Genomic DNA, 25,964 nt, shown 5'->3' with positions numbered 1-25,964 from the left:
AAGCCACAATAGTTCTAAAACTCCATGCATTGTTACCCTGTATTCTGCCTCAGCTGAGGATCTAGCCACTACAAACTGCTTCTTACTCCTACATGAAACAATGTTCCCTATAGTACAATAGCCTGAGTTGGACCTCCTATCATCAATACATCCAACCCAGTTTGCATTAGTGTATGCTTCCGGTTTCATGTGCCCATTCTTAGCAAACAAGATACCCTTCCCTAGAGTACCTTTCAGATAACACAGGACCCTCTCTGTAGCAGCCAACTGACTATCTTGAGGAGAATGTGCATAAACTAACTAAAAACACTCATTGCATAGGAGATCATCGGCCGGGTCATGTAGATATACAATAACTTTCCAAGCAGTCTCTAGAATACTCTCCTATCAGCCAACGGTTCATCATCAGTAGTTGCGAGCTTGTGATTCAAGTCTATAGGTGTAGAAGCCGGCTTAGCACCAAGTTTTCTTGTCTCAGTGGGGAGATCAAGAATATGCTTATGCTGAGAAATGAAGATACCATCCTTGGACCTAGGAATGGCAATGGGTAGGGTACTCATGCAAATTGCCCTACCCGTTCCCAAACCTGCCTATGTATTCCTGATTCCAAACCCGCCCCAAGCCCATCTAACTTTTCCTCTCAATTTCCCAAACCCATCCCTTCCCAAACCCGTTAAAACTGTCTCAACCCGTTCCACCCGTTAAATCCCTTGACCAAACGTTTTCTACTAAAAAAAGTTTCTTAATGCTTATAGTGTGACTTGAACCCAGATCAATTAATGATAGCACCAAATCTCTTAGCACCACTTTAAGCCACTAAGCCATCTCACCTTTTGTATTATTTAATGAAATAAAATATATTTTATTAACTTTTGTTTTCATCAAAACAATCAATACATATATATGATTAACGATTCCAACTAAAAATTAAAAGAAATACTATTTAAAATTAGCATTTTATAACTAAATGAAATAAACAATCTATTAAATCCAAATTTACATCAAATGATGAATTTAATCCCAAGAAATTTATACAAATAAAATATTAATAATAGAATAATTATCTTAGTACTTAAAATTTATAAATTTGTGCATGATATATAGTATAATAGGTTTATTTTTATGCATCCCGGGTATCGGGTATCGGATATCTTAAAACCCACACCCGTCCCAAACCCTACATGGTTTTAATCTAAAATCCCAAACCCATCCCAAACCCTATAGGGTTTTGATAAATGGGTCTTATTAGGGTCGGGACGGGTCGGATACCCGAAAATTCCCTCGAAATTGCCTTCCCTACTTCGACCAAGCAACTTCAATTAACAAAAAATATTTGAGTTCACCCAAGTCTTTAATCTTAAATTCAGTGATAAGAAGCCTTTTAAGGTTAAACACTTCTTATGTGTCATTACCAGTAGCGACAATGTCATCAACATAAACGATGAGTAGGGTCACCAAGGAATCTCTCCTCTTAATAAATAAAGTATGATCAGGCTGAGTCCATGTGTAGCCAAAGGTAATAAGGACAGCATGGAATCTCTCAATCCAGGCTCTAGGAGATTGTTTGAGGCTTTACACACTTTTCCTTTCATTTCTTTCCTATACATCCTTGGAGGTAAAGACATATAAACTTCCTCATGTGAATATCCATTTAAGAATGCATTTTTTTACATCAAATTGATGAAGTGACAGTCAAAACCCGAACTGATGTCATTTTAGCTATAGGGGCAAAAGTCTCATGGTAATCAACACCATACATTTGAGTGTAACCTTTAGAAACCAGTCGAGCCTTAAATATCTCAATAGTACCATCAAAATGATACTTAATAGTGAAAGCCCATTTGCAACCAACTGGTTCCTTCTCCTCAGGTAAGTCCACAATGTCTCAGGTATTGTTCTTATGCAAATGATCTATCTTAGTCATCATAGCATCCCTCCATTTTGGTTTAGATAAAGCTTTTGGAAAAGACTTAGGAATAGCATGTGTAGAAACAGAGGCAAGGAAGGAATAATAGGTTAGGGAAGGCAGGCTATAAGACAGGTGTTTGGAGATGAAATGAGCTGTATACTTCTGTTTGCCTTTTCGAAGGGCAATTGGAAGGTCAAGATTTGGGAAGGTATTAGTGGGAATAGAAGAGGATGGCTGATCTAATACCTCAAGAGTGATGGAAGGTGCAAGAGGTTCAGTTGAAGGAGGAGAAACAACTTGCTCATACCCGAGTCTTTGTCTTTGGTACCACCTCTAGACAATGGAATGAGAAGTGAATGTGGGAGGATGAGCTAGAGGAGGAGGGGGAGTAGGAGCATTTGAAGAAGACTTAATGGTAGAAGATCCAACAGTAGTAGAAAATTCAACCGAGGACTTAAGAGGAACCGGGAGAGGAATAGTCGATGACATAGCAAACAACTCCTTAGAATGCTCCCCCTTAGGAGAAATTCCAAAGAAAGGGATAAACTCTGTAAATGTGACATCCCTAGAAACAAAATGAGTGCCACACATAGGATCATAATAACAATATCCCTTTTGTGTGGAGGCATATCCTAGAAAAAACACACTTGTGTGCTTTAGGTTCAAATTTATGTCTCTGATGGTTGTGGACATGAATATGGCAGACATACACAAAAACTCGAAGAGGAAGAGAAAAGAGATCTTCATCAGGAAAGAGAAGGCTAAAGGGGGTCTTGAAACCCAAAATTAGAAGGCATGCGATTTATCAAATATGTAGATGTGAGGACAACATCCCCCCAAAATTTAATAGGAACATGAGAGGAAAATGGAAGGCTCTAGCAATCTAACCACATGACATTTCTTTCTCTTTGCTACTCCATTTTGTTGTGTAGGAATAAGAACTTTGATGGATAACCCCTAAAGAATCAAAATAGAATGAACGATTTTTTTTCAAAATATTCTTTGGCATTATTAGAGTGGAATATTTAGATCCGAGTGTTAAGCTAGGTAAGAATAAGTTCATGAAACCGTTGCACAATAGTTGGTACTTCATCTCAGGACTTCATAAGGTAAATTCAAGTAAAGCGAGAGAAATCATCAACAAAAAGGATAAAATATTTGTAACCCCCATAACAGGTAAATGATATGGCCCCCAAACATCAGAATGCACAATATGAAAAGGAAAAATTGATCTTTTATTACTCACTGAATGCTCTGCAAGTTCACAAGATTCACAATGAAGACTAGACAGAGATATCCCTTTAAACATTTCTTGAAATAAATGACTAAAAGCAGAAAAAAATGACCAAAATGTAAATGACATAACATGACTCGATCAACAAATTCAGTAGAAATAGACTCAAAAGCAACTCCTTGAGGTGGTCCAAGACTTTTATCAGGTGCATTCAGCATGTATATTCCATTCGCCTCATGGTCACTCCCAATCGTCCTCTGGGATTTTAGGTCCTAAAAAACACAATGGGTAGGAAAGAAGGTTATGCTACAATTCATAGATTTAGTCAAACTACTAATAGATAAAAGATTGGTGTTAAGTGTGGGAACATGAAGAACAGAGGATAAACAAGAGAGTATGAAGCCTTGGTATCACATTTCCCAAAGATGGAAGCAAGAGATCTATCGGCAAGGGATATCTTCTCTTGGCCAAAAAGGAGTTGATATGAATAAAAAAGATTAGATATGCTAGTCATATGGTCTAAAGCACCAAAATCTATAATCCAAGGGATTTTACAATTACTTGATAAAGTAGCATGATTTGTAGAAGCACGGATACTTGAGTGAGCACAGGTAAATGAAGAGGTATTGCCTGAGGAGTTGGATGTTGCAACTATAGTCTCCAAATGGTTGATGAGCTTTCCATACATTTCAAACTCTATCTTCACTGCTGCTAGTTGTTCTATTAGAGACTTTCCTCACTTTCTTTGTGTCCACCTTCAAGAACAATAGCTACATTTGCATTCTTAGGCTTCGTAGTTTGACAAATTTTCTTAGTATTGTTGCTGTTTTGAAACCTCTTTGAAAGAAGATCAAGATGTAGCTTCCAACAGGTATCCTTGGTGTGTTTCGGCTTCTTGCAGTATTCACATATTACCTCCTTCTTAGTCTACCCCTTTGGCTTTATCCCAGCATGTGCAAAATGCTTTGGTTGTGGAAGTCCTTGTAATTGTACTTGTCTCCTACTTTCTTCACTACTAACCATGGACTATGCCCGAGCAAGGGTCACATCATCCTTAGCTAGAATGTTCTTCCTAGTAATGTCAAACTCAGGATTGAGTCCTGTGAGAAACTCAAACACCCTGTTTCTTTTTACTAACTTCCTATAAGTCTTTGCATCCTTCTCCCACACAACTATCTCCATTACATCAATCTCCTACCATAATGACTTCAATATAGAGTAGTACACTGCTACAACCTTCTCCCCTTGTCTTAGGTTCTTCACATCATTCTTCAACTTGTAGGCTCTTGCAACATTTAGTTTCTATGAGTATGTTTTTATAACACTATCCCAAATTTCCTTAGCCGAAGTAATCCAAAGGTAACGTTGGCTTATATGAGGCTGCATTAAGTTAACTAACCATACAATCACTGTGTATTTCTCTTGCATCGATTTTTCGTATGTAGGATCAGTCTTTGTTGGCTTCTCCTTACTGCCTGTAAGATAGCCTAATTTACCTCTATTGCAAACATAAATCTGTATGGACTGTATCCAGACCAAGTAATTTGTTCCATCCAGCTTAATTGTTGTCACCCCAGTCGGAACGAAATCTGCTGGACCAACCACGAACATCGGGTTCTGCTTCATCTCACTTCCAAACTACTCCATTTGTCAAACGAAAATCCAAAAATAATTATTTTGGATTATATGGACCTAACTATAACCAGTCCCACACAAGAAGGTCCCCAAAATTAGGGTTTCACTACACCTAGCTCCATGGGAGAAATGGAAACTGTCACTCTTGCTAGAGCTCTCCAAACAGTCTCCAACCTCAACTGCCTTCTATTAGGGATTAAAAGTGACCTTCCAAACCCTGAGCGCCACTGTCAAACTGTCTCTTTAACCTATAACTAGAAAATTCTCTAGTTGGCTAGGGTTTTGGGCAAAAAACAACAGTTTCAATTTCTTGGCAATCTACAGCCAGTTTCTCTCTCTCCAAACTCTCTACCAACTAGGCTCAGATGATCTCAAAACATTCAGCAATCTATCTCTCCATACACTGTTCTAAACGAAGGGTGTATGGGAAAAAAAGAAAAAGGAGGAAGAAAGGAACGATGCTCTGATACCAAGATGTGATTCAGTCCAATAAATAAAAAAATAAATCTTAGATTATTTGTGAAAAAGGTGAGAAGAAAGAAGAGAAAAAATAGAGAAAAGAAAAAGTAGATGAAGAAAGGAGAGGAAAAAGATTGTTCAATCACTTTCTCCTCTTCTCTTCTAATCTTTTATTAAACTTAATAAGGACAATTACAGATCTGCCCTTAAATGGGCAGCCAGCTCATAATCATAATTAAAAATAAAATAAGAAAAGTTAATAGGCCCATAAAGACAAGGCTCTTTTTTTTGATAAATAATATATCACATTTCATTAATATAGGTCCTTGGGAAGGCACTGGTTGCCACCTCTCAAAGACATGGAACCCACAAAAAACTTGAACCAAAAGAAGTATAGCAAAGAATACATGTGTGCTACTATAAAATTACAGTTTATCCCAAAATAGTGTTTCCCTATTTGTCCCTTGTTTTTCCAAAGTATCCCCAAGGGCATTCGCTGATCTCCCCACCCACTGTACTGTAACAGTCATGTTTCTTGTCAGCCATTTATATTTTTTGTGTTCATTCTTGTAGATCCAAGTGACCTCTAAATTATTTAGCCATCCCATTACTATAAAGACAAGGCCCATTAGCCTTCATGGAAATAGGTTTACTATTGAAGCAGTAGCAGCCATGAACCTTGAGGTGTTGAAGGGACCTCTGAAGCAACAGTTCACCGATACATCAAGGGGGCTTCACACGTTCACCAACAAAATTATCACCACACCACAAACCATTACCAATTCACAAACTTCCACAACTAAAGGCATCACCACCTCTTTTCCAACTCACAAAATCACCACCAACAAACAACCACAGTTCGAGGCATCAATGCTCGTTTTTCAACTCACAAAAACGCCACCAACAAACAACCACAGTTTGAGGCATCAAAGCCCATTTTTCAACTCACAAAACCATCACCAACAAACAACCACAAGTTGAGGCATTACAACCTCTTTTCCAACTCACAAAATCACAACCAACCACTTGAGGCATCAAAGCTCCTTTTCCAACTCACCAACTCATAAACAACTACAACTTGAGGCATCAAAGCCCCGTTTCCAACCAACCACCAAACAACCATAACTTGAAGCATCAAAGCTCCTTTTCCAACCAACCACCAAACAACTACAACTTGAGGCATCAAAACCCATTTTTCAACTCACAAAACCATCATCAACTCACAAACAACCACAACTTGAGGCATCACAACTTGTTTTCCAATCAATTACCAAACAACCACAACTTGAGGCATCAAAACCCATTTTTCAACTCACATAAGCATCATCAACTCACAAACAACTACAACTTGAGACATCACAACCTCTTTTCCAACCAAGCACCAAACAACTACAACTTGAGGCATTGAAACCCCTTTTTCAATCAACTAACAAACAACCGCAACTTGAGGCATCAAAGCCCCTTTTTCAACTCACAAAACTAATGCCAACTCACAAAATATCCTGAGGCTAGTAGTCGACTACTACACAAAGAGATTTTGTAGTAGTCAACTACTATCAGTATCCTGTTCTTAGTAGTCGACTACTACATGAAGAGATTTCATAGTAGTTGACCACTACCTCAACTGAACATGAAAAAATAGCAACAGAACACCTTCATAGCAACCGAAACACCTGCTCTGTTGCCATGTTTTTTTTTTTTTTTTAGTTCCAAATAAAATCAAATTCCATAAAAAAAATAGAGACATGCAATCAGTAGTAATCTCAGCCACAAATGTTCTCCTAACAAAATTATGTCATAGAAACAAAACCAAAACCACTTCTTTTTGCAATGAACACTACGCCATTACGAATTTTAACAACATTTAGTGATCACCTGCCCTGATACCATGTTAAACAACATAAAATAGCTTTGATACCATATCAACCAACATAAAATATAAAAGCAACTCAAGGAGGAAACACGAAGAAGAAATAGAGAAACACCAAGGTTTAACGTGGTTCGGCTTGGTAGGCTACATCCATGGGAGGAAAAGCTACACACACACACACACACTCTTACTCTCTTCCTCACTCACTCTTTCTCAAACCCTAAACTCACACAACCACTAGGTTAAATAAGCAACATACTAAAATATATCAGAATTACACAGAAGCCCCTTTTTCTCCCATAAAGAGACATAGGTCCCCATAATTTATCAATATTACAAATATATCCAAATACAACCAAATACAATATTTCTCTCAAGATTGGTGAATTATGGATCTATTATCATCAGTTAATATTTGGTTTGTTTACCTCACATGTTTTGCATGGAAGATGTTTGACGAAATGTTTCAGCAATGATCCTTTATTATGCTCATCAGTTTTTAGTTACTGTTGAAGAAATCCTTGGAGTTTTGATCTCCTTTGGTGACATGTGATTTTGATTCACTCTATCTAGTTGGCTTTCTGATTGGCCAACTTCGATTCCTCAATTTGGTTTATGGAGTTCATAGTTGGCTTTCCGTTGATCAATTCTAAATCTTTGCTCTGGTTTATGGAGTTCAGCATAGTTGGCTTTCCGTTAGGCAACTCTGTTTTGGGTATTATATTAGCATTTTTGATGATCTAGTTGTTTGACATGGTTGGTTCTTCAATTCGCTGATTGTGATTAGCCTTATGATGGATAAATTTGATTCTTTGGCATGATATGTGTTGGCTTTCTATTGGCCAACTTTAGTTTGATGATTACTAGACCTTGACTTGGCTCTACTTTGGCTTTCCAACATGAGTTCATTCAGCTTTCTAACATCCAACTTTGGTTTCTAAGAGGCCCCTTCAACATCTCAAGTTTTCATGGTTGTTGCTTCAATAGTACACCTATTTTCATGGAAGTTGCTTCAACGTCCTTACTCGAAAACTCAAGCTGGTTTCCCCACCTTGAGTTTGAGGGAGGATGTAGAGAAATATATTGGATTTGATCATATTTGGGTTTACTTTCAGGGAGGGTGTTGAAAGTTATAAGGGTATATTTGTAATATTGATAAGTATTGGGGACTTGTATGTATTTATGGGAGGAAGAGGGGCCTATGTGAAATTCTGATATAATTGGATCTTTTGCTTATTTAAGTCATTGATTGTGTGAGATTAGGGTGGAGTGAGAGTGGATATTTGGTTGTGAGTATGTAGAGAGGTTAACCATATATTTCTTGTTCTCATAGTAGACATTTTTCCCTCTCTTCTCGTGGGTGTAGGCTACCAAGCCAAAACACATTAAACCTTGGTGTTTTCTCTATTTCTTCTTATTTTCTTCTTTATTTGCTATTCTATTTTATGTTAATTGACAAAAAATAGATAGTAATTAATTATATAAGAAATAATTATTAATTATATTTTCACTTAGAAGTTTTGCCAATGCATGTTTTATGGTTGGATAGGATAGTTGGGCTTTTCCCATCCCTTAAAACTTAAGAATTATAGTCTATGAGTTATAGAAGCATAGTGTTTTTTAGTGAAAATTATAATTGACTACGATGTATTTCTTCATAAAACCCATTAAAATATATTAATTTAATGTATTCATACCTCATTAAGGTCATATATTTAGTGTTATTGATGTATTCTTATGATTTATTGAAGTATTTATATTGTTTCCATGCATATCTTAGTTTTTCTTCAATACACATGTGTATCCAAGGAGTATCCCGATACGTCTCTTAGAATTGCCTTTCCGATACACTTGAGTATTGACATTTCTGACACTTAATTGCTCACAAATAGTCATCAACTGTACCAAGAAAATCAACTCAGCCCCTTGGAAATACAGATTTGCCTTTAGGGAAATTGATACCCTAGCAAAGAGGTTTAATTCTACTTTAAGCTGGGCAAGGACTGCCAATGGGATGGCTGATGTGTTAGCAAAACAGGGAGTTGACAGGCCTTTCTTGTTTTGGGCAAAGTTGTAGTATGATGTAATTTGGGGTGGGAAATTCCTTTAATGACTACTAAATTCATGAATGTTTAGTGAAATCTTTTTACTTATAACAAATGTTAACAAAAGAGAGGGCAAAGATAAAAAATCTTTGCACAAAGATAAAAAATCTTTGCACAAAGATAAAAAATCTTTGCACAAAGATACTCAGTTCTCTGAAACAACATGTCTTCTCTACAAATTACACAAAGGATACATATAGCCAGATCATCCCAATTCTTTACAAAATAAAATCCTCTGCCATGCAAGGTTTTTGCCTGCTTTCTTCTGTTGTCTTCACACCCATTGTTTTGTACACTTCTTGCCTCTTTACTCTGTTTGTCGCATTTACAATCCTTTGCTCATTTCTATAGTTAATAAAATTTCTCTTTTAGATAGGATTATGACATTATCAGTAATTAATACTTTGTAGTTCCCCATATCAGGAATAGGATGGACATCATGGAAGAAAAGATGGTTTGTTTTAACACGCACATCATTGGTCTTCTTTAGAAGTGATCCAGTAAGAAATTGTTTTATTATTTTTTGTTTTCATTTTCTGAGTTTTTCTTTCCATATAATTGGTTTAGTAGGCACAATATGATATTTATTTATTTTTTGTTCTTCATCACACATTGCTTTTTTTCCAATCATTAGGTTCCTATTTTCTTACTACTATGCACATTTACCATGATGATCAAACTCATTAAACCTTAGGCTGTGTTTGGTTTGAAGGAAAAGGTAGGGAAAGGAAGGGAAACCTGTACAAATGATAAGGGTCCTTTCCCTACCTTCAAACCAAACACAGCCTTAAAATGATTTAGTTCCCATATGTCAATTCTTTTTTGTAAATTTAATTTCTAGCGGCTAGAATCACTGCTTTTTTTAATCAGTAACAAAATGACTTTTATTAAACCAAAGGAAACTTATACAAATTGATTTTACAAAAATGGCTCCCACTGATCCAACACCTTAATGTCACCAAGCAATCAAAGAAGTCCAAAAAATTGCTCCTTTGATGCCCTTGCTTGGAGAGCTCCCAAAACGCCCTGAGGCGTATGCCAGAGGCTCTGACACCTCTGAGGCGTACACCTCAGGTGCAAGAGGTGTACACCTCATGCGCCTCATGCACATCTGAAATAAAAGGACAGAAAAAAAAAAGAAAAAAGAAAAAAAAAAGGAAAGGAAAGGAAAGGAAAAGAAAGGGAAGGGAAAGAAAAAGAAAGAGAAGAAAAAAAGAGAAAAGGATAGAAAAGGAAAGGAAAGGGAAGGGAAGAAAAGATAAGGGGAAAGAAAGTGGTTTTTCCCTGCCCCTTCAGCTAGGGGGCTTCACCCCCCAGACCCCCCACTCCCTTTTGATGCAGCCCAATTTGTTTTTTTGAGTTAGGGGGTTCAACTAATGTTATGCATCTTTGTTCTTCTTAATATAAAAAAGTTGTATTAAAATAAAGAAAAAATGAGATCCCCCCTTCCTCTTCATCCTCCTCCTAATTCCCCTCCTCTTAAGGAGGCTTACGCCTCCTTGTGTTTGGGAGGCTTGCGCCTCTTGCGTTCTGAACTATGCCTCACGCCTCTTGGTAGTGGAATACCTCGCCTCACGCCTCTGCGTTTTAAAACATTGGCTTGGAGAGAGCATCCACCGAATCATTAGCTGATCTATTAACACATATAAATGAAGTCTCAACCTCTATGACTAACTGTCTAATCTCTTTCAAAACTTTTCTTTAACTCTGCATCCCCTGGCTGCTGCTATTTATCCATCCCACCATCAGCATGGAATCATCTTCAACCGTTACTTGCCTGAGATGTAACTGCTAGAATCTATGTTTTTAACTTGGATGTGTGAGGTAAGGTGCTTGGATCTTTTGCTGCATGAAGTGTAAACCTTGAGGCCTGAGGTTTAAGCCTCATTAAATCTCATATTTCAAGATAAAAACTTGAAAATTTCTGATCAAAAAGAAAAAAAAAAGAAAAGAAAGACATGAAATGAGGTGTAGACTATAGATATGTGCAAATTCTTATATTCTGTATGAGAAGAATATCTAGATGAATTAAAACCATCATATTGAGAAGTCTTAGAATTGGTATTTAGATGGCTCTTAATGGGAACTTTACTTCAATTAATGTATGAAACATGCATTTTTGACATAAGGTACCTCAACTATTGAAAATGTGCATTATGCTTTTAAACATGAGCTTCCAAGTTGAGCCTTAGTCCCCCACCCCATGATGGAGATCACATTGAGACTGGTGTGCCCTGCATTCTTAATGTAGGATTTTGGATTCATTTGTATAGTTACTTTTTAGTAGGGGTTATATGTTGTTTTTATATTTAGTAGGGGCTTACTTGTAAATTTCAATTTTAAGTTTCTTATAAAGCCTAACATTATGTGTTGGGGTTATGTTATATTTTTGAGAAATAGAAAATTTTGAATTCTTCTCTTTGACTTCTTTTCTGTCCTCCAAGGTTTTAAAAATGTCATAGACCTATACAGTCGAACTATTTGACCTGAGTACTGGTCATGTTATTGGTTCCATTTATCACCCAACCGACTTTATACCAAAAAACATGGACAGGGAGAGTCAAGTTCCAAACTTGGGACATATTTCCAGAAATGCGAACCAATTGGGTTATAGGCCGTGGGTACCGTATTGACAATCCACAAGAACTAGATGATGAGGATGAATTTCAAGAAAGTAACTTTGAGGGTCATCCTAGGCATAGACAATATTGTGGTAGGCATTAGGATATATTCCCTCCACATAATCAAGGTAGGATTTAGGATGATCGAAGAGCTTTCCTTGAGGATGGTGAAATTGCAAAGAAGGTCAAAGTGGATGTCTCTAGCTATGACGGTAATTAAACCCTAGTGCTTTCCTAGATTGGCTAGTGGGTATGGAGGACTTCTTTGATTGGTATAACATGTTTGATACCTAGCGTGTTCGTTTTACCAAGATAAAGCTAGTAGGGTCTGCCAAGCGTTATTGGCAAGGAGTCCAATGAAACATTTGAGCGTCTAGGTGAGGCACCCATTACTTTGTGGGCTGAAATGAAAGCTAAATTGTGAGAAAAATATCTTCCCACATATTATAAAAGACAATTATCGGAGCAATGGATGGTCATTAAGTGTAACTGATTACCTTAATCGATTTGAGGACTTGTCTATGAAAGGTGATATAAGGGAAGAACAATGGGTGAATCTCACTAAGTTCATTAATGGATTGAGACCTGAATTGAAAAGGGTGCTGAACTTGCATATTCTTGACACCATAGAAGAGGCTTACCATACGGCCTTAGAGCTTGAAAAGTTCCAAAAGTTTTCTACCTTTTGGCAAATGTCTTCCCAAGTTGGAGAGAACCAAGCACTCAAATCCATGTCCAAGTCAGTGTCTTTTCTAAGGACCAATAGGCCTACATTGTCAGAACCAATAATGCCTAGTGGTAGTAACAATCTTGTTCAGAGAACCAACACTAACACTACTTCTAGTTCACGACAAAAAGGGTTTAACATTTAGTGTTTTAGTTTTCATGGTAAAGGACATGTTGCTTCACATTGTAAAAATCAAAATTTAACCATAGGCACAGATGTAGAAGAATCTTTTGAGGTTGAAGATGTTGATCAAGTTGTTTAGTCATTAGAGGAACCCTCTGAGTCTGAATTTGAAGAAGACCAAGGTTGTGTTGATGATCACCACCTTAATGTTATGAGTGCATTTTGTCTACTCCCACTGAGATAGATGACTGAAGGTGCACTAGTATTTTTAAATACTATTTTAAATGTAGGGATGCTGTGTTCAAAGTAGTCATTGATGGAGGCAATTCCATGAATGTCTTGTACAAATCTGCCAAATCAAGAATGAAACTCAAACCTGAACCACACCCACAACCGTATAGAGTAGCTTGGGTAGATAGGACTTCTCTACCCATAACCAAGGTTGTGTTGATGATCTCCACCTTAATGTTATGAGGTGCATTTTGTCTACTCCCACTGAGATAGATGACTGGAGGTGCACTAGTATTTTTCAATACTATTTTAAACGTAGGGATGCTGTGTGCAAAGTAGTCATTGATGGAGGCAATTCCATGAATGTCTTGTCCAAATCTGCCATATCAAGAATGAAACTCAAACCTGAACCACACCCACAACCATATAGAGTAGCTTGGGTAGATAGGACTTCTCTACCCATAACCAAGGTTGTGTTGATGATCACCACCTTAATGTTATGAGGTGCATTTTGTCTACTCCCACTGAGATAGATGACTGGAGGTGCACTAGTATTTTTCAATACTATTTTAAACGTAGGGATGCTGTGTGCAAAGTAGTCATTGATGGAGGCAATTCCATGAATGTCTTGTCCAAATCTGCCATATCAAGAATGAAACTCAAACCTGAACCACACCCACAACCATATAGAGTAGCTTGGGTAGATAGGACTTCTCTACCCATAATCGAGAGGTGTTCAGTTCCCATCCAAATTTGTGATTATTCAGAAAAGATTTGGTGTGATGTTCTACCTATGGATGTTTCTCATGTCTTATTGGGGTGTCCATGGTTATATGATATGAATGTTACCTATTATGGATGACAATCATCAAGCACAATTGGAATCTATTGTTGTGATACTAGCTAAACCATCTGAGAAGAATATATCCAAAAAGATTTTCCCAATTGACCCTCCAGAAAGGAAACCTTGAAAAGAATTTTAAAAGGCAGGCAGTCAGGTCTAGTCTTGATTGTTGTTGCCAAAAGAGGACACAACGGTTGCTCCTGTAGAGTCAACTACAAATTCACCTAAGATCACAACCCTATTGAAGGAATTCTAGGATGTGGCCCTAGAAGAATTGACAAGTGAATTACCACCTTTGTGGGACATTCAACATGCCATTAAATTAGTCCCAGGATCTCAGTTGCCTAACCTCCCACATTATAGGATGAATCCAAAGGAGCATGCTGAATTGCAATGATAACTAGATGAACTTTTAAAAAGAGGTTTCATTTGTGAGAGTTTAAGTCCATGTGCTGTGCCAATCCTTTTAACCCCTAAGAAAGATGGGTCTTAGAGAATGTATATAGATAGTTGTGCAATCAATAAGATCACATATAAATATAGATTCCTGATACCCTGACTTGATGATATGTTGTATCTCATGGCTGGTGCACAATGGTTTTGTAAGATTGAAACTGTAAGTCCAAGGAAAAAGTGAGAGAAGTAACCCCTATATATTTAGGAAATAAGGCACCTCTCAAGAAAATATAAAAATTAATCTTGAATAAATAATTAGGAACAAAAAAGTAAGGGTAGCTAGATTCTTGCTCTCAAATTAAGATGTAGAGAATTTTTTTAGGTGGTTCTGTGCATTGGGATTTAAAGAGCAGTATACCATAAATTGTTTTTTTGGCTTTTGTGCTTTTATTGTACATATTCATATACTTGAATGAAAATTTTGATTATTCATTGAAGATAAAAGAAAAAAAAAAGAAAGAAATCCAGGGAATGACCTGTACAACTCAGTCCTCTTCACTCCTCTATTCATGCTATCAGCCAATGAGTTTGCTGATGTCTGGATCTATCTAAATGATACGCTCACTCTAGATGCTATGGTCCTAAGCCTCCTGATATGGTATCATAGAACGAAAGGTGCCTCACTGCCATCTCTCCAGTCAATTGTAAACCCTTGAATTCCTTTCCAGCTCCACATGAGAAAGGCTAACAGTAGGCATCAACCTGAAACCTTCTGTAACTACTAAAACTTATTTACTTCACCTTGATCATGATATGAATAATGGTTATTACCTTGTTGAAAACTTTTTCATGTATAATTCTTTGGTCATGTCTAATTCTCTTTGACTAGTTTAGTCATTTACTTTTCTCTCATTAGGCTTTCTGTAATAGCAAATTTATAAAATGTTGATTGACTGCTTTCTACTTTCCAGAGTCTTGTTTCCCAAAAAGGGAGTGAGGTGAATCTGACATTGGGTGGTATTGATTTAAACAACTCAGGCAGGTTGGCTACTTCTTTGAATTCCACATTTCCTATTATTTGGACTTCTCATATTGGTTGTCTCAGTGTTTCATATTTATTCAGATCATTTGCAATCAACTAGGTGATTCCATCTAGTTGAGATAGGTTTACTTGAAAGTATGTTGCTATTAGCTATTAATATTTTCATGCACAAATCGTGTAGTGTGGTTGTCAGAGCTGATAAAAAACTCTTAACTGTGCTTTTTCCTGATGGTCGTGATGGGCGAACTTTTACACTCAAGGTATTTCCTTTTCCCGTTTTCTTCTTAAATTTTTTTGTTTGGAAATGCTTCGTAGATTTCTCTTATTCTTACTTTTCCACAAAGGTTTCATAAACTACATTTTTTTAGTTTACTTTCAAGAAAAAAATTGAAACCGAATAATACGATCTTTTTGCATTAATGTCCTCCACGAAGAACTAACAATAAGATTCCAACTGCCAACTTTAGTTCCCTCTTTTGCCTTATTACGTTATGAAAGATCTCTTTATCTTAATGTGAAAGGCTGATTGGTTATTCTCTGTTTTGTATTATAAATCACTGTTTCAAACATTTGCCCCTAGTGTAGAAGAAAGTTGCCAATTATTTTGATAATATGCAGTGTTTTCAACCCATCATCGACCTGGTGACCTGGTCACAGTTCCAGTTTGGGTCAACCTCTGACCTGCCATATTACAAAAAACTGTTAAATTGGAGTGTTAATCTGTTGACTTTTTGTATGTATTTTTTATTTTTTAGTTGTTATGACATCACGGGTTGATCTGTTGACCTGGAGGGAAAAACCAGTTCAGCTTCCAGATTGGATTAAAATATTGATTACATAGTAAGAAAAGAGTTTCCTTTGTTGGTGCCAGATTTAATGTAACCAAAAATTGCACACTAGCACACAAATAATAGAGGAAGATTTCTTACAGCAACTAATAGAAGTAGATTGAGAACAGACAAATCAGTTCTCAATAGCAGTCGGCTAGAGACAACAATAGAATAAAGTCAATTCTTTTCTTGCTGAAAAGAGAAACAGTTCAATAACAAAAAATGAACAATGGTGTGAATAATAATAGAAGCCTTTATAATCTCTTAAAGCCTTATAAAACATTAATATTAGTTACTTAAACCAAACCTGGTTGTTGGACACTACTGAGAGACACCAGAATGGCAAATTATACTCTCCAAAATTGAAAGGCAAACTGTAATTTACTACTAACCCAATTGACATGAAATTTGAACCGTAAACTCTTTATTGTGAGGCAATTGGTCCAAGGTATTGAGCTCATTGGTCAAATGTTTGATTTTGACCTTGACCAACTATTAACAGTCAAAGAAACCCAGCAACAGTAACCTCTTCTGATGAAAGCCTTGCTATAGTTCAATTAGCTTGAGATTTCCGTTAGATTTCTTAAGCTTCAAAATATCCAAATTTCATCCTAATCCAATGGTCATATTAAAAGATTAAGTTTGAGATGCACATAAGTTTGGGCTGTTGACATGCCATCCAGTATTCAAATCTTTGGTTGTAGAAACAAAATTCCCCTGATATTTATTCTAATTGTTATCTGTCTTGTGGATTTAATGTGAATTTGAGTTGTGTAACTTTTGAAGAGTCAGAGTAACATTTTTATGTCTCCCTCTCCATCAGTGTGCAACCCTTGTTTTACCTTTTCCTCTCTTCTTTCTTGACAATCTTCTTTGATACGAGGTTTTTTTGGGATATTTGCATCCTTGTATGTAAGTGATTTTGTTTTGCCACCTTATTTTCAGCCAATGTTTCTCACAAAAGTATGAGGAGCTCTACTGTTATTCTTTCAAGTTTGGAGTTGTCACTGCCATTTAACTATTTTTTATATGCTAGGCTGAGACTACTGAGGATCTATATGAGTGGAAGGCTGCACTTGAGAATGCCTTGTCTCAAGCGCCAAGTGCAACAATGGGACAAAATGGCATCTTCCGGAATGATCCAGCTGATTCAGTTGATGGTGAACAGGGTATGTGATTGATTAACTTCAACTTTCATATGTATTGGATGCCTTGTAGCCTACATTATATGGTTTTTTGCATTGCTGTATAATTTTCAATTATAAGCTTAAGCTGCTTGCATATCTCTATAAATCCAGCTATCACCTGCGGCATGAACATTACAGTGACATATACATAAAAAAACCTGTACTTTTAGTGGAAATATATTTACTATTCTTATTTTGCATAAGAGGTAAGCAGTATATGGAAAAAAGTGAAAGTCTTTAATTTTCTGCTGTTTTTATTTTTTGTTTTATTTTCTTAGTGATCATGGGCTAGTAGTTAGTGGGCTATGGACCTGTTTTATTTCTTCATTGACTTCTATTAGTGTGGTCTTCTAATTAGGGGCAAGAGTGTAATTTTTCTTTATATTACAGCAGAATATATAAGACAATGGGCTCTCTCTTTTTTGCCTTAAAACCTGTTATTCCATTCTTCTCTTTTCTCTCACTTCTATTTTTCTCACCTGAAATCACTTTTTACATTCAGTTTTATTAGTTTTATTGAGTCTACTGCTGTGTTGAGGACAAGTTGGTAAGATCTTCCCTAGTGGTTATAGACTGGAAATTTTGTCATTAATGGGTTATACAATGGTCATTACCTATGTTTCGAATGCTGCTACAGTAACCCGAACCAGGAAGAGAAGGAAGAAGAAGAGGAAGAAGAAGAGAAGAAGAAGAAGAGAAGAAGAAGAAGAAGAAGAAGAGGAAGAAGGAAAAGAAGGGTCTGTCGAAATCTGATGGTTATCGCATTCAGTCGACTCCCTTAATAGTCATTAGATTCTAATCACATTTACAAAGACTAAACTGCCCTTACTTAAGTGTGGGGCAGAGTGTCTCTAATAAAACTGCCACATAAGCAATCACTTAACAAACATAAGATGACTAAACTACCCCAATTTGGCTCACTTTAACACTCCCCCTCAAGCTGGAGAATATATGCCATATAATCCCATCTTGTTACATAGATAGTTCACTTTCCCTGAGCTTAGAGCTTTTGTAAACAAATCTGCCCACTGATCATTCGAGCCCACATGTTCTGTGTTTATCTCTCCAGCAAGAACCTTCTCCCTCACAAAGTGGCAATCAACCTCTATGTGCTTTGTTCTCTCATGAAATACAAGATTGGATGAGATATAGAGTGCAGCTTGATTGTCACAGTACAATCTCATAGGTTTATCCATGTGAAACCCAATTTCTTGTAGGAGATTCCTCAACCACACTAATTCATAGGTAGTGTGTGCCATGGCCCTATACTCGGCTTCAGCACTGCTTCTGGCCACAACTGTCTGCTTTTTACTCTTCCACGTCACAAGATTTCCTCCAAGAAATGTGCAATAGCCTGTAGTAGATTTTCTGTCATTCGCTAAGCCTGCCCAGTCTGCATCTGTATACCCAACTACTTCAAATTTTCCTCCTGGTTTATACAATAGTCCACGACCTGGAGTTCATTTCAGATATCTTACAATTCTAAGAACTGCATCCTAGTGAGGTATACGAGGGTTCTGCATGAATTGACTCACCACACTAACTGTAAAGGAGATGTCGGGTCTCGTGAATATCAGATAGTTCAGCTTCCCCACTAGTCGTCTATACCTTCCGGGATCTTCAAATACTTCTCCTGTATCACTGCTCAACTTAACATTTGGTTCCATAGGTGTCTCGACCGGTTTTGCACCTAACAGTCCTGTTTCTTCCAGTAGATCAAGAACATATTTTCTTTGCACAGATTTACACCTTGTTTTGACCTGGCAACTTCTATTCCCAAGAAATACTTTAATGTTCCAAGGTCTTTTGTTTGAAAATGATTTTGCAGAAATACCTTTAGTTTGTCAATCCCCAATTTATCACTACCAGTAATGACAATATCATCCACATAGACCACTAATAAGATCTTCCCATCTTCTGAGTCATAGCTGAACACTGAGTGATCAACCTGGCATTGCTTCATTCCAAAACTCTTCACCACTTCGCTGAACTTCCCGAACCAAGCACGTGGCGATTGTTTCAACCCATAAATTGCCTTCTTCAGTCTGCACACCTTACCATCCTCCCCCTGAGCAACAAACCCAGGTGGTTGCTCCATATATATCTCCTCCACCAGATCACCATGGAGGAAGGTATTTTTTATGTCAAGCTGAAACAGAGGCCAATCATACATAACTGCCAGGGAAATTAGTACACGAACAGAGCCAATCTTAGCCACCAGAGAGAATGTCTCCATGTAGTCCACTCCATACAACTACGAGTAACCTTTAGCAACAAGTCTGGCCTTCAGACGCTCCACACTACCATCTGGCAAGTATTTCATAGTATGCACCCATTTATAGCCCACAACATGCTTACCGGGTGGGAGAGTAGTATGTTCCCATGTTTGAGTATGTTGAAGAGCAAAAAGTTCCTCCTCCATTGCTTGCCGCCATCCAAGTGAACTAAGAGCTTCCTGGACATTGTTAGGTACGGAAATAGAGGACAAAAGTGAAACAAACTAGCGATGTGAGGTAGAAAGACGAGATAATGAAACAAAATTGGAAATGGGATGGAGGGTAGAACTGTGTTTACCTTTCCGTAAGGCAATGGGTAGGTCAAGGTCTGAAGGTTCAGCAATAGGAGCCATGAGAGGATCTGCAGATGAGGTAGAAGCTGGAGGAGGGGCTGGTGTCGTTCGACGTGTATACACTTGTCGGATTGGTGGTGATCTGCACTGGATGAGGTAATGAGTCTACTCCAACAATAACATCTGGAACTGGATCACTGATAGGAAGAGGAAGTAAGGGTGGAGACAAAGGTGCTTCAGGTCTTGAGAAGAAGGGAACAAACTCAAAAAAGGTGATATCAGGGCAGACATAGCACTTTCGGGTAATGGGATTATAACACTTGTACCCTTTTTGAGTCTGAGAGTAGCCAAGGAAGACACATTTAATTGAGCGTGCATCTAGCTTGTCTATTCCAGGACTCAGATTGTGGACAAATCACACACAACCAAAGACACAAGGAGTTAATGGAAATGGAGATAAAGTGGGAAACAAGATAGAGAAGGGGGATTGACCACGAAGAATGAAAGAGGGCATCCGATTAATGAGAAAACATGAAGTGAGTACAGCATCACTGCAAAACCGTTTTGGAACATTCATGTGATGAAGAACAGACCGAGCTGTTTCAAGAAGCTGACGGTTCTTCCATTCAGCTACCTCATTTTGTTGAGGAGTGAATGCACATGAGGTCTGATGAATAATACCATGCTGTTCTAAATACTGTTGAAATGAAGTAAGAAAGTATTCACGACCATTATCTGAATGGAGAAATTTTATTGGAACACCAAATTGTGTGCGTATTTCAGCATAGAATTTTTGAAAAATGGAAAATAATTCACTTCTTTCTTTCATCAAGTAAATCTATGTCATTCTTGAACAATCATCACTAAAGGAGACAAAATACTTGTACCCATTATAAGACTCTATTTTGATTGGACCCCAAACATCTGAATGAACCAAAGAAAAAGGACTCAACATATGACTCTCAACTCTTGGACTGAATGACACACGATGATGTTTCCCAAACTGACATGACTCACATTGCAAAATTGACAAATGACACAAAGACAAAACCAATATCTTGAGAGCCTTGACAGATGGATGTCCCAGTCGGCAATGCCATTGTAGAGGAGTAAGTGAAGTCTGAAGAGCAATTGAAGATCCACCACCATCAAGATAATACAATCCACCATCTTCATGCCCCCCACCAATCTTCTTCCCCATCATGAGATCTTGAAAAACACAAGTGGAAGGAAAGAAGTAACAGAACAGTTAAGAGCTTTGGTTATTTTACTAACAGACATAAGATTGAATGGAAACTTAGGTACATATAAAATAGATGATAAGGACAGAGAAGCCATATCAACATTACCAACACCACAGATGGGAGATGAGGACCCATTGGCGAGTGTAACAGTTTGTGGTGTGGAGGTTTCAGAAAGAGAAGAGAACACACCTGGAGTCCCAGTCATGTGATCAGAGGCTCCGGAGTCAATAATCCAGGGAGAGGTTTTAGATGACATGCAAGCAATACCTAAGTGGGCAAGTGTGGCAGTGGTATGCTGTGAAGTGGTTTGAAGGAACCGCTCATACTCATCACACGGTACACTCACCATCTCCCTCGCAGAAGTAGAAGTAGCTGTGGGAGGAGTTCGGTCTGCCTGTTTACTGTCATTGAAATCAACCTCACCTTCTACAACATGATTAGCCCATTTAGAGGGAGGGCCATGTAGGTCATAACAGAAATTCACTGTGTGTCCTTCCCTGCCACAATGAGTACACCCTTGCAGAGTTATTCTTCCCTCTACCACGGCCTCCCCCTGAGTCACGACCACCCCGACCGATCATGGAACTGCCACGGCCTCCTCGGGAGGCACGTCCTCCCCCTCTTGTACTGTGTCCACCTCTTCTAGCTGTTACAAGCGCTGATCTATCAGACTGTGTGGGATTCTTTGTCTGTCTCAAAGAAATTCTACGAAGCCGTGAGAATATTTCCTCAAGTGTAGGAAGGGTAGAACTCCCTAATATTTGGGCTCTAATTGGTTCATACTCCGATTTCAGCCCCACCAAGAATCTTGTAACATCTAGTTGTTCCCTTTGCTGTTACTAAACTTTAATATCTGGAGTGAGGGGATGATAGACATTGAGTTCATTCCTTATATTCTTCATGCAGGCATAGTACTCTTCTAGTGTTTTGTTTCCTTGTTGCAAATCAAAGTACTCCTGATAAAGTTGATATACTCTTGTTGTATTATCTTGTCCAGAATACAGCTTCTTAGTATGTTCCCATATATCCTTAGCCGTATCAAGAAACATGAAGTTGGCACTAATTTTGGGTTCCATACTGTTCCATAGCCAAGTCATGATTTGAGCATCTTCTTGTTCCTAATCATCAAACCTTGGAGAGTCAGCCGATGGTTTATCATCTTTTACGTGCTTTACTTTCCTCTTTGCCTTGAGGAAAACTTCCACTGATTTAGCCCATGGAACATAGTTCTCCCCATTCAGTTTAATTGAGGTCATCTGTACACCTAGGCAGTCAGGGGAAACCACAACACTAGGTTTCTGATCATTCTTCCCATCTCCTATTGCTGCCATTGTACTCTTTCACAGTTGCCCCTAACTTGAATTCTCAGCTACAAGCTGACAGCTGTTATTCAAAGTTTGATGTTCCAACACCTATAGCAGCCCCTAAACACAACAGTGGGTACACACGCCTTGTTCTTATTCACAATGCTGCTGATTTCACAACACCATGAACCACATAAGCATCAATTTAACACTCACTAATCACATGTAAACCCTCTTAAAACCACTCAATAAAGATTGTGCACTACAAGCACCACAACATAGTCAAACCTGTTACACCCAGATCAGACTAGTTTAACCCTTTTAAGAGGGCATTACACAACCACAAGGTGCTCGGCTAGGTCATTGCATTACACCTTACACCACTCGGCCACTTACAGCAGCCCTAACACCACTCAACAACTTACAGCAGCCCCTACACCATTCGGCTACTGTACACACAGCCCGTTCTAGGGCAACAATGAACCTAGTTCTCTAGGTTCTGATCAGTACTAACAGATTCTTGAAGGGTTTCTACCCAGAAATACCAGCAACACAAGAAGAAGAGATAATCGACCTTCCTTTGAGAGTTTCAACCAACCATTCACTGCTGAAGTCACTTTTCTTGATGAAGAAGATTATGCGCAGCAGAGAGAGACGAGCTGTGATGTTTCAGACCTAGGGCGAACCAGTTCTCTCCATTGACTGACCAGAAACGAAGGAAGAAGGGTCACAAACACTGCTGAGATGCTTTACGAACTGAAGTAGGTCAGGAACATGGCTCTGATACCATGTTTCGAATGCTGCTACAGTAACCCGAACCAGGAAGAGAAGGAAGAAGAAGAGAAGAAGAAGAAGGAAAAGAAGGGTCTGTCGAAATCTGATGGTTATCCCATTCAGTCGAACCCCTTAATAGTCATTAGATTTTAATCACATTTACAAAGACTAAACTGCCCTTACTTAAGTGTGGGGCAGAGTGTCTCTAATAAAACTGCCACATAAGCAAATCACTTAACAATCATAAGATGACTAAACTACCCCTATTCGGCTCACTTAACAACCTGAATAGTTTGCTTACTTGGTTCTTCACTCGACATTAACCTTTCTGTATCTTTTTTTTTTTTTTCAATTTATTATTAGGGAAGGATAGGAACCCTGCGAAGTCATCGGTTATTGGTAGGCCTGTATTGTTTGCTTTAGAAGATGTTGATGGAACTCCATCCTTCTTGGAGAAAGCACTTCAGTTTATAGAAGAGCATGGTAAGAATTCTTCAATATGATATTGAAGTTTTATTTTGTATTATAACCATTGCCACTTCTTCATTCCAAGTTTTAAAGCAAAAGTCAAACTTTTATTTTTGGCTTACTTTTTCCATGAATATTTATCTACTGTATGATATTTATTTAATATGAGGAACTTATTATTGATGACCAGACATCTCCATGTCTGGACTACAAACTTTCCTGGTTCATGTTTTTCCTGCTTTATATAAATTAGGAACTAATCTTATACTGTACATTGCAAAACCTTATATATGGTATTTCTAAACCTTGTATTTGCATTGTACTTATTTGAATTTGTATGCTTCTCATACTGAGACTTAAGTATTTTTGATAGAAGTTGATACTTTGATGCTTTAAGCAATGACATTACAGGGAGGGTGTTAAGCATGGTTATTGAGCCATTGTAAAAACCATACTTCATATTTGCTGAACTCATGACTATGATAACTTGACAAATGACTCCTAAGGACCGAACTTCAATATCAATGAATAGAAAATGACAAAATTGTACTAGGATTGGCTTGTGGCCTCATGGTTTCATGGAATAGTCTCCTCTGTCTATGAACCTAATGAGAATGCAAAAGATAATTGCTCTGGGCAGAAAACATACAAAAACAAAACAATCTCTTCTTTGGTGCACTGGGGCAGACTTCAATAGTATCATATTTTTGATAAAAAGGTGGATCTAGAATCACTTCAGGCATGCAAGGATTTTCTTCATTTATCAACCACCGTGAGCTTCTAGATCCCCCTTTGAAAGGTGTTACTTGGACTAACAATCAAGAGGAACCTGCCCTTGTAACCTTGTTCAGCTGGACCATGTCCTCACTTTTCCGATTGGGAGGACAACTTCCTTGCCACTCATCAAGAGGCCCTCCCTAGGCCTCTTTCTGATCACTCCCCTATCACGTTAATTGGCGGTTCCTTCTTTAGAGCCCCCGGTCCATTCCAGTTTGAATACGGTTTCAAGGATAAGAATGTTCAGTGTAGTGCTCCCATATCTCTGAAAAGAAGCTTCATAACCTCAAAAGGGACATTAAGATGTGGAAGAAATCTACTCTATTCTCCTTATCCAAGCAGAAAGAGGACTGCTTAAGAGCTATCTGGGAAATTGATAAAAAAGAAAAGTGGCAGTGCATTTCCTTCGAGGAGAAGAAGCAAAGAGCCAACTCAAAGAAGCATTTTGACAAAATTTCTTACAAGGAAGAGATCATGTGGAGGCAGCGGGCCTGCATAACATGGCTAAAAGAGGGTGAAAACGACAGATTTTTACACAAATTAGCAAATGCCTTAGCCAAATTAAATTTGATTACTAGAGTCAAAAACAATGGCAGGTTGGTTGAAGACTTAGATTCATTTAGTGAATAGCACTACGGTTAATTTATACAAAAACTTGTACAAATAGGACTTGATAAAAAGGCCCATTATTGATGGCCTGTGGCTCCGAGCTCTCCAATAATTAGCAAGCAGCTCTTGAGGCTACAGTACAGAACATGAACTGTGGGATGCAATCAAAAACCTTGATGGTGATAAGGCACCCTGTTCTGATTGCTTCAACCTTGAATTCTTCAGGTGCTGCTGGGAGACCAACAAAGTAGATCTACTCCAAGATCTTGTTGATTTCCATGACAATGGCTCTTTTGAGAGGTGTCTAAATAACACTTTCATTTAAAGGGAGGGTGGAGTGCATCAAGGACTATAGACCTATTAGCCTTCGTGGTAGTTTCTACAAGATCCTTCCTAAAATACTAGCCACTAGACTTAAACAAGTGCTTCTAACATCATTTCTTCCTCTGTAGGGACATTTATGCCTGAGAGACAAATTTTTGATGACATTCTTGTGGCCAATGAGTTAATTGACTCAAGGTTGAAGTTAGATGAACTGGGGTACTATGCAAGCTGGACTTGGAAAAGATATGTTGTTTTTACTAATGGAGCTCCAATTCTTCACTTCAAGAGCTCTAGAGGTTTGAGGCAGGGGTGGTGGTATCTAGTCCTTTGAACTTTGTGTTGTGACAAAGGCCTCTATGAACTTATGGATTCCAGCACTTTTCCCCCTGACCCGCTGATGGGGTTAAAGGTGAAACTAAAATTACTAAGTTACCCATTCAAGATTCTATGGGATGACAACAACAAATATCAAAATTATGAAAATAACCATTCTAAAGCACTAATCATTCTCAACATGTTGATAAACTGATATTCTCAAGGTGTTGTCAAGATAAACTTTATTGAAAGAAAGTTGAGAAAAACATGTGAGAGTTAGGATTTTAGAAAAACCGAATCAAAAGGGTAGTTTGTGGTTTTATAAATGTTCAATGGAATATTCCGTGAAGTTAACTAACAGAATGCA

The 25,964-nt window shown here is 37.9% G+C and overlaps 1 protein-coding gene across 17 annotated transcripts in view; it reads left to right on the top strand.

Moving 5' to 3' along the window:
• Window positions 1-25,964, top strand: part of LOC148876637 (rho GTPase-activating protein REN1-like) — a 113,183-nt gene that overhangs the window by 44,725 nt on the left and 42,494 nt on the right. For all 17 annotated transcript variants that reach the window (XM_088943075.1, XM_088942858.1, XM_088942498.1 and 14 more), the window contains 5 exons: window positions 9,636-9,712; window positions 15,126-15,196; window positions 15,378-15,456; window positions 17,063-17,195; window positions 23,468-23,587. In XM_088943075.1, coding sequence (XP_088799201.1) covers window positions 9,636-9,712; window positions 15,126-15,196; window positions 15,378-15,456; window positions 17,063-17,195; window positions 23,468-23,587 — 480 coding nt within the window. The remainder of the gene's footprint in view (window positions 1-9,635; window positions 9,713-15,125; window positions 15,197-15,377; window positions 15,457-17,062; window positions 17,196-23,467; window positions 23,588-25,964) is intronic.

The sequence above is a fragment of the Nelumbo lutea genome, chromosome 1, assembly GCF_056320005.1.
Source record: "Nelumbo lutea isolate HS-2025 chromosome 1, American lotus-T2T, whole genome shotgun sequence".
Classification (NCBI taxonomy): domain Eukaryota; kingdom Viridiplantae; phylum Streptophyta; class Magnoliopsida; order Proteales; family Nelumbonaceae; genus Nelumbo; species Nelumbo lutea.
This window is presented reverse-complemented; position numbering and strand designations above follow the sequence as displayed.